General features: G+C 38.2%; 1 protein-coding gene and 1 pseudogene across 1 annotated transcript in view; both read right to left on the bottom strand.

Annotated features, from left to right (window-relative positions):
- Positions 1-3,336: 3,336 nt before the first annotated feature.
- Positions 3,337-10,289, bottom strand: part of WNK3 (WNK lysine deficient protein kinase 3) — a 104,630-nt gene continuing 97,677 nt past the window's right edge. The window contains 2 exon segments of the mRNA XM_036271444.1: positions 3,337-3,666; positions 8,865-9,067. Of these exon segments, the coding sequence (XP_036127337.1) occupies positions 3,337-3,666; positions 8,865-9,067 (533 nt within the window).
- LOC118636886 lies at positions 9,885-10,056 on the bottom strand (annotated as a pseudogene).

Raw genomic sequence — 10,289 nt, 5'->3', positions numbered from 1 at the left:
AGATAATTTTGCTGTCAAACCATTAGAATTCATGCTCAATATAAAATTGGTAAAAAAAAGGATGAGAAACAGAATGGATATTTGTTATATTACAGCAAATTACCTTAAATAGGGATTCAAGACTGCTACAAATATACATAGGGTAATTTTCATTAGATTTACACCAATACTGGTTTCATATTCTTATGATGTTACACCCAACTTCACAAACATAGCAGCAGGTAATTCATGATGATATGCTCACATTACCACATATGGAGATACAGTACTATTCATCAGACTTGCACTTCGAGAAGTAAACATGGTGGTTGGACATACAGACTACCCCCCAAATAAATTTTACAAGCAGGATAACTTAATACAACCCTTTTCTCTTCTACAAGAAGGAAAATGAAAAGGACAGTTTGTATGTTTTTTGGAAATGGATAAAAGGCCCTTGTTATACAGTAGGCTCTTTGTTAAGTAAGAAGGGAATTTCTGAGCTTTACCCTCAAGAATTAATTATTTCTGGGTTGGAAAAGTACCTCAGCAAGGATGCAAATAGCACTATTATGTGATTTAGCAAAAGTTATGAAATAATGCAAAATCCCTAGGTATAAAACTAGCCAATATTTACAGTCAAAGTGACTATAAGCTGAATCAAACATTTAAGTAATGGAAAAAATAACTTAAATAAAAACCCACAGTGATGTGAATAACACTGTTTTCTTCATTTTTGCACAAACTCACTTTTTCTGTATTTTTAAACTTACACATGTTACATATACACAATGTATACATAACATATATGTTAACCCAACTACTGCGGTCAGCATGAAGACAGCAGTACACTATTCACCATCTTCAAACTTTAGAAGACTACTTTTCTTTCCAGAAAAAAAATCTGAAAAGATTCTAAATATTACAAGGCACTGCAAAAGTCTGCAGGCAAACAAATGATGAATTATACATAAAACAGAGGTGGTAGCAAAATAGGAGATACATGTGATATAGAGCAGCCATTAATAAATCTAATTGTGCATGTCATCCATGGAGCTTTTCTCATCTTGGGGTACACTGTTTAAAAGGATTGTGACTAGAGCCCTGGCCACTGTGGCTCAGTTGGTTGGAGCATGGTCCTGGACGCCGAAAGGTGGCGGGTTCGATGCCCAGTCAGGGCACATACCCAGGTTTCAGATTCGATCCCTGGTCAGGGCATGTGCAAGAGGCAGCCAATCGATGTCTCTCACTCTCTCTTTCTCCCTTCCTCTCTCTAAAATCAATTTTAAAAAAAAGGATTGTAACTAGAGAAGAAGGGATCTTAAAACCTGCAGTATTTTCACTTTATAGGTTATACTTCTCAATGTAATCACACAAAGCCAACTCTTATAATGAAACACAAGCAGTTTTAAAGAATTACGAATTTTAGGCACATTGTTTTGTATACATGGTAAACATTGCAATGCAAGCAATTTGCATTACACTAATGTCCTAAAATCACTTCAACTTGCAAACCAATACTGTAGAAGAAATTTAAAGAATCTGTACATAAGATTTAGGAAGACTCATCCAAACTAGAGTGTTATATGTAAAGAAACTTTGGCTTTTACCAACAGCAATTCTCAAAATGCTGCCCTACATGCCCCAAATGACCGTGACAGAATCTTCACGATGGTGAGTGTGATCCTCACATAAGCAGTATAAGACACATTTTTTTTGTGGGGGGGGAAGGGTACTGAATGTCACAAAGTAAACTGCAAAAAAAAAAAAAAAAAAATACACTCATTCAGTTTTATTCATTACCTGGCAAGCTCATGGGGTAAAATTTTTAGTGGAATATGGAGGAAAATCTTTCAACAGAAATATTGAGTGATAATTTGGAATGTTTACCAGTAGACAGAACTCGTTATTAAGGTATATGTGTACTAGAAACAACCTTGAAATTGTCTGAGTGAAAAGTATTTTAAACATGTATATGTGGTGGTCAATAAGTACCATTTAAGAATTCTACTCGGGTTTCACAGACTGAGCATTAGGTAACTCTGTGACCAGCCTTTCAAGATTATTATAGTTAACCTTCTTGAAAACCAAAAGTGTATATTTTGACATTGCCTCCCCTCCTCCTAAAACTGGATAAAACCCAGTAAAGTGCAACTTGACAGTGATCTCTCTCCGATTCTAAAGAGGCTGCCAAAATCATCTAAGATCTAAAAATAAGATGCTATAGATACTAAAGAAATTATAACAACTAAAAAAAAAATGGCAATCCAAAAAAAAAAAAGCTAAGGGCAATTAAATAGTATACTTCAAGGGTCTACTATTTCACTGCAGGACAGTGTATACCCCACATCTCTTAGAACCCTGTAAAGCCAGTGTTTCATGTGTAAGTCTTAAAACCTACAAAACCTACTATGTCAAGTAAATTTCACTTCAGAAGAATGGGTCAACAGAGGTGTAACTTGAATTCTCTTTGTTAGGAATACAAAGATTTCCCCCCAAATGAGATTCATATCAACTGCAATATATCCCTTGCAAAAGAATGCAAGCCAAACCAATGCCTCTCAGATGCTCAAAAACAATGTAGTGTGCACATGAGAAACAAGGAGATAGCTGCTTTGAATTACTATCGAAATCCTAAAACAGCTATATTATCTGCAGAATCAAGGAACTGTTACAGTTCTGTTTTTTTCCTTTCTTTCCGCCTCACCTAAAACAAGGCTTCACTCCTACAGCTGTGACGACGGGAAGAAAATCACATTAAAAAGGGCTCGTGTTCTATATTGGTTGACAAAAGTTATTCTAATTTTATACATCAAAACATCTCCTGCAGCATTACCCTGCCTTCTGTGAAAGGTAAACCTAAGACAAACATGTGAAGAATCCCATAAGACTCCGGCTGTTGGAGGATTTCACTTCATCCACATTTGGGGAATATCAATTTAAATAGTTTTTATACATTTTAAAGAAAAGTATCATCCAGCTGCAGATGGCAGCAGTAAAAAATGGAGGCTTTTCAGCAATTCATGGAAAGTGTCCTGGAAATGGTAATGCTCAAGCCGAGCTTATTTAAAGCATTCTGAACAGTATTTTTAAAAAATCAAGTATCAAAGAGGATAGGATTTGAAGTGAAAAAACATTTCTGTGCACAGTGTTCTATGTACAAACTGCACAGTTCTACAGAATGATGAGCTATATCAAATACTACATTGGAACAAACAAACAAAAAAATACAGTGGAGAGTAAACTCAAATGAGGGAAAATATGGCAGAACCCAAGAAGAAGAAATTTTAATATCTTAGGTGTCCCAAAAATAATTCTGAAAAATTTCCCTTTTCTTCATTCATCATCTACTCTGATTCATTTGGGACCAGGAGGGATCGTGGATGGATTCTGCACTGATGAAGCTGGAAACGCCTGCAAATTCATCCCTGGCTGGAACGGTCCCCCGGGTTGGGTAGGAATCACTACAGACTGTTGTGGTGGTCCTGAAATTCCTACCCACTGTACTGGGTACCCTGGCCCCCCTACAGCATTATACTGACAAACATGGGGCATTCCGTACGATGGCAACGGCCCGGGAAATGAAGGGAGTGAGAGTCCTTGTGGCGAGGAGGTTGGGACAGCTCCACGGATTTGGGACAGAGAAGAAATCCATGTTGGTGTGTAGCCCAGAGTAGATGGAGTATTCTGACAAAAACAAAAATAAAATCAAAAGATCAGTTTATTTGGTAGATGCTTTTACCCGTCTATATTCCTTCCGATTCTTTTTGGCTTACTACTCTCATGATCACTCGGAGCGGCTACCGTTTCTGCAGCACCTTTCTGTGCGCTAAGCATAGTTACACGCCTTGTCCACTTCATCTTCATAACTGCCCTGCAAGGCAGGCCTTCTCAGACGAGGAAAAAGCAGCTCAAAATTGGTTAACACCGCCCTGGCCGGTTTGGCTCAGCGGTTGGAGCATTGGCCTGCGGACCAGAGAGTCCCGGGTTTGGTTCCCGCTAGGGGCACGTACCAATAAATAAATAAATAAATAAATAAATAAAACCTAGTAAAAAAAAAAAAAATTGGTTAACACCTAACACACTAAGCAAATTAATAGTGAGGCAAGGATTTGAACCAAGTTTCAGCTAACTCCAATGTGCCTGCTAAATCTCTGTTCAGTTTAGTGTCTCTTTTCCTCACGTTAGCGCTACTCTTCCATTTTTACTTCCTTCTGCCCATCCCAGGCATTCGCTTATTCAGCACCAGACACAATAGCCCATGTTACTACATTACATCATTCTCTGGAGACAGAGGAGCATGATTTAGTGTGGCATGGGGGAAAGAGCCTGGAATGCAGTAGGTGCTCAATAAATGTCACCTCCTACCCCCTTCTACTCATTAGCTTAAATAAAGCCTGACATTTCTGTTAAATTTTTGAAAATTTAAACTCAATTATGTTTTTGGCAGTATTGACAAAATACATTCCTGTCTGACTCTTTTTTATCATATCGTACTGTGATTATGCATATGTATAAAGATTACTGAAATCTTTTGCACAGGGGAATAATAAGTCTAATGGAAGTAAGTAATTCTCAGTTAAAGGAGAGCTTAGTATCAGTCCCAAATTCTTAGTTCTTCTAAATTGAATGGTCAAGCTAAAACCCTTTCAACTAAACTGAAAGTTTCAAATTCAAGTTAGGGTAAAGGTTTTGAGCTTGACTCAAGAATAAATGACAATACCTCTTGAGGTAAAAAAACAAACAAAACAAAAACATTATTTATTTAAATTTCAGCAATCCCGTTTTCACATCAGTGTTTTTGTTCTGTTAAAATAAAATTGAATTTAATACTTCTGATTCAAAACAGCACCTACAGTATGATTGCATTCTTATAAATTTATTTTCATGAATCCATATACAGACATAGAAAGATACCTGAAATGATGTTTATCTAAAATTAGTGACAATTACTTTTGGGTGGTGGGATTTAGAGACAGTATTTTAAAATTTGGCCCTGGCCGGTTTGGCTCAGCGGTTAGAGCGTTGGTCTGCGGTCTGGAGAGACCCGGGTTCGGTTCCCGCTAAGGGCACGTACTTCGGTTGCAGTTTGTCCCCGGCCCTGGTCGGTCGTGTGGGTGGCAGCCACTCGATGTGTCCCTTTCATGCCGATGTTTCTCTCTCTCTCTCTCCCTCCCACTCTATCTGTACAAAAATTGCAAAAATGTCCTCGGGTGAGGATAAAATAAATAAATAAATAAAATAAAATAAAATTTGTACTTTTCTGCATTGATTAAATTCTATAACAAACATTATTTAAAAAATAATAAAGTGACTGAGTTGGAGATGACCTATTATACTTAATCTCTTGGATATTTCAAAAGCATCTCAGATTCAAATGACTAAAACCAAACACATGCTCTTTCCTCTATCAAAACACACTGCCTACTTATATTCTCTACCTTGGTGGTCAGTATGCTGGAATGATAGCCAGTAACACCAGCTAGAAACCTAGCCTTGATACCTCCCCTCTGCCATACATTCATTCCATCACCAAATATGGTCCATTTTATCTCTTAAAGATTTCTTGGAATCTGTTCATTCTCTCTATCTCAATCTCTCTTTATCTGAACTACTATTAGTAACTTAATTCATCTACCAACATCTACCCTTACCCCCAATTCCTGCTTTAAGTCAGAGCGATCTTTTCAAAAAGCAAATCTGATCATGTCAACCCTAGGACTTCAGTGGCTATCCATCTTCCTTAAAATAAAGACAAGTTCCTTATCATCACCACGTTTAAGACCTCTCCTACCTCTGCTCTCTTCACTTCAGCTAAACTGTCCTACTCTTAGTCCCTTGATGCTCCCATTCCCAATACAAGGCTTTGCTCATGCTGTCCTTTCTGCTTGGAATCATATTCCTTCCCCCTTCCACCAGTTAACACCTACTCGTCCTTAAGAGTTAAGATCTCTGCTCAGTCATCACTTCCTCAGGGAAGCCTTCCTTTACTAGCTCACATGTCCCTTACTGTATCTCCGCTGTAGGCCTTATTATAGCTGCAATTTTATGTTTATTTACACAACTCTATTCATGTCTAATGATCCCACTGAGTATAAGTTCCATAAGAATAGGGACCATACTTGTTTTTGCTCACATAATTGTGACAACATTTTCTTTTTTTTTTTTTATTCTCACCCGAGGACATTTTTCCATTTTTCACTCAGATAGAGCGGGAAGGAGAGAGAGGAAGAGAGAGAAACATCGATGTGAAAGGGACACATCGAGTGGTCGCCACCCACACGACCCAACCAAGGCCGGGGACAAACTGCAGCCAAGGTACATGCCCTTAGCGGGAACCGAACCCGGGTCTCTGTGGACCGCAGGCTGACGCTCTAACCGCTGAGCCAAACCGGCCAGGGCGACAACATTTTCTAAGTAAGGCAACAGAACAGTAACATGCAAGAACATTAGATAGTGAGATGGGCTCTTCACACAAAGATATAAGCAACTGAACCTAAAAACAGTTACTGTGTGTGTGTGTGTGTGTGTGTGTGTGTATGGTAATATGTGCTAGGTACTTTATAGGTATTATATCATTTTTTTAAAGAATAACTTTATTTTATTTATTGATTTTTAGAGAGAGAGGAAGGGAGAGGGAAACAGATAGATAGAAACATCGATGAGAGAGAACATCAATTGGCTGCCTCCTGCATGCCCCCTACTGGGGGTTTGGCCCACAACCTGGGCATGTGTCCTGACCGGGAATTGAACTGGCGACCTCTTGGTGCCTGGGTCGACGCTCAACCACTGAGCCACACCGGCCAAGCAGGTGTGTTATATCATTAATCCTCACAGCAATCCTGCAAGGCAGGCAGGTATTATCCCTGTGGTAAAGACATGAAAACTGAGGCACAAATGACTTGTCTAAAGTTACACAACTAGTAAATGACTGAGCTGACACCGGAACCTAAGTCTCTTTGAAGACCTTCACCACCTTCATTCATACTCCATTTTCTACTCACTCTCCCTTCAAATATAAACCTACAGGTCAACAAAGCCTCCATTCACACAGTACTCAGAGATACCTTACTGGCAGCAAAATGCATTTATGCCTTGAACTTTGCCTCTAAAGGCTTCTGATTTTTACAATGGTGATACTATCTGTGTATAAATCGGTGTCTGGAGTAAGATAAATATACAGAGCCCCCAAGCAGATACACTGCTTACTAGTTTGGGAAATCTAGGCTTTTGAAAATTTTTATTCAACATTAACACTAAATGTATTTTCAGACTTTTTTTTTACCAAACTATATGCAATGACTATATATACACACATATATGTACACAGACATAACACACAAACACACAGATATATCTCTTTCAATAATGAGGGTTCAGATTCAAAGCCATGATTCATTTTGAAAAAAATGACACTTCAAAACTTCAAACACAGAAAAGGACAAATTAAATAAGGCCCAAATTCTACCATCCAGCATACTGTTAATGGCTTTTCCTACATCTAATATATACAATTATATACAAATACTATGCAGGGGTGGGCAAACGTAGGTTTACAGTTGTTCATATGGAAAACAAGACAGTAATTAATAAATGATAATAAAAGAATAAACTTTCGTGTACTCACAACTGTAAACCTACTTTTGTCCCACCCTGTATATATACTGTGCTATAGGCCTCTATTCTATCCACTCCAGAACGTATTGTGGACATCTTTTTGCATTTCCACTGCTTGAACACCAGCCTGATTAAGGCCATATGTAATTAACTAGGCATCTTGTCCATAGACTTAAGGCATCGTTGATAACATTCTAGCTTAGAGAACTTTACAATTCTTTTTCATACTGAATAAGGTAACTTATTGGCTCTAATACTGATGTATAACATAAGATAGCTTTTTCTCAAAATCCAAACTATTTTTTCACCGTAAGATGGAGTTAAACAACCCTCACTCCAGATGCTTTTTTAAAAAAATATTTGATTGGAGTTTTATTTTTCAGATATATAGTCTAAAATGAGGGTCAGCAATCTAAGACCTGCCACCTCTTTTTGCAAACTGAATTTTGATGGAACAAAGCCACACCCATTATTATTATTATTTTAAATACTTGGAATATTATTATTATATTTTTTATCCACACCCGAGGACATTTTTGCATTTATCTTCACACAGAGTGGGAGGGAGAGAGGGAGGAAGAGAGAGAGAAAAACATCAATGTGAAAGAGACACATCGACTGGTTGCCACCCACACAACCCCAACCGGGGCCGGGGACAAACTGCAACCGAGGTACGTGCCCTTAGCGGGAAATGAACCTGGGACTCTCTGGTCCGTGGGCCAATGCTCTAACCACTGAGCAAAACCGGCCAGGGTGACACACCCATTATTTATGTATTGTCTATGGCTGCTTTTGCACTAAAACAGGAGTTGAGTAGTTGCAATCACAAGGCTTGAAAATAATTACTGACAAGGTCCCAGAAAAAGTTTGCTGATCCCTTGTCTAAAAGATAATTCGTTTAAACACTTAATGGATCTAGACAAGGATAAAAGTCTGTATGTTGTCAAGTCACATCACTCTCTCATGGTAATTGTAACCACAGGTATAGGTGAATCAATTAAAAAATGTTTTTATTGATTTTAGAGAGAGGAAGGGAGAGGGAGAGAGAAACACTGATGTGAGAGAGTAACATCAGTTGCCATCCGCATGCTCCGGGACCAAGGATCAAACCTCTAACCCGGGCATTTGCCCTAAATAGGAATCGACCGAGGACCCCTCCGTGCACGGGACAATGCTCAACCAACTGAGCCACATTGACCAGGGCTAGGCAAATCAATTTTATGGTTTTAATTATTGTAAATAAAGAGGATTGGGTATAAACAACTTACTTCATGCATTTTGTTCCAGTTGTCTGTCTCTAATTTGTGTTGACTCTGTTTAAGTTGATTTAAACTTGGCTTAATAAGAGAATTCCCTACTGTTTCCTTTGCCCAGTCATCCACCAGTTTGTGTAAGTCATCTGTGAACATCCCTTTTTTACTAGCTGGAGATTGCTGGCTTGATGCTGTATTAGTCTCCACACACAGTGAATCTATAAGGAAAAACAGGAAAACCATGAAAAGGAATTAAAACTGATAAATACCCTCGTTTGAACAGCAATGCAATTGACAGATAAAGTAACCAGACATTCTCATTTTTCTGGGGCAGTTCTGGTTTAAAGCTGTTGTCCTGAAATAATCACTACCAGTGCTCCCTCCTTTCACTCTCAAACACTTCCTCTTGTTTGGATGGCAAATTATATGGTCACTGTAGGTGTAATTCAAATAAAATAAATAGTAGTATCTCTAAAAAAGTTAGCATCAACCCTAATTTTTTCATCAGTTTCCTCAGATAGATACTTAGAAGAGTTAAAAAACCATCACAGAATGTTAAAAGTAAAAGAACCTTAGAAGTTTAATCCAAACCGGTTGTTTTATAATGAGGAAATGAGGTCCAGAAAAAGTAAACTCACATGCCTGAGTTCTTGCAATTAGTTAGCAGCAGAGCCAGGCCTGGAACTCTAAAGCCGAGACAAGGACTCTCTTTCTTTTCAGTATACCATACTGACTTGCAATAAGCTTCAAAACACTAGAATATCATTTAATTAAATTTTTTTTTCTTTATTGATTTTAGACAGAGAGGACGTCGATTGGCTGCCTCCTGCATGCCCCCCGCTGGGGACTGGACCCACAACCTGGGCATGTGTCCTGACCAGGAAATGAACCGGCAACCTCTTGGTGCATAGGTCGACGCTCAGTCATTAAGCCACACCGGCCGGACTCATTTAATTTTTTTAACTGATATTTCTGTTTGTTAATGAAAAAAAAGGATGTGTATCTAGATAGCAGAAACAAAGATGCAGCCAGTTTGTGAGCTTCATGGGGTCTGGAGGACAAGATGTCCGAAAACATGAGAGAAATCAATTACAGATATCTCCTCCACCAGCAAAGAAAAGTTTCCTAATCTGAACATCACACTAAGTCTTTAAACTGATAAGAACAGATACTACACTTGATCTTAGCCAAAAGGCCGAGAAGCAATCACACTAAGTCTTTAAATTATTTAGTACTTATTAACCAATGTTACCTCCAATAAATTCAATGAAAATATTTTAGTACTATTATACAAGCCTACTAAATCATTCTCATAGAAAAGATTCATGAAGTTCCCATTCCTCTGATTGATTACAAGCCAATATCAGAGTGGGTCTAAAATAAATTTTAGGAAATACATTTGTGAAATTTAAGCACAATAACATTTCCAGGAATTTATTT

The sequence above is a fragment of the Molossus molossus genome, unplaced genomic scaffold (assembly GCF_014108415.1).
Source record: "Molossus molossus isolate mMolMol1 unplaced genomic scaffold, mMolMol1.p scaffold_m16_p_2, whole genome shotgun sequence".
In the NCBI taxonomy this organism is placed as follows: Eukaryota; Metazoa; Chordata; class Mammalia; order Chiroptera; family Molossidae; genus Molossus; species Molossus molossus.
The sequence above is the reverse complement of the archived record's forward strand: the minus strand, read 5'-3'. Positions and strand labels throughout refer to the sequence as shown.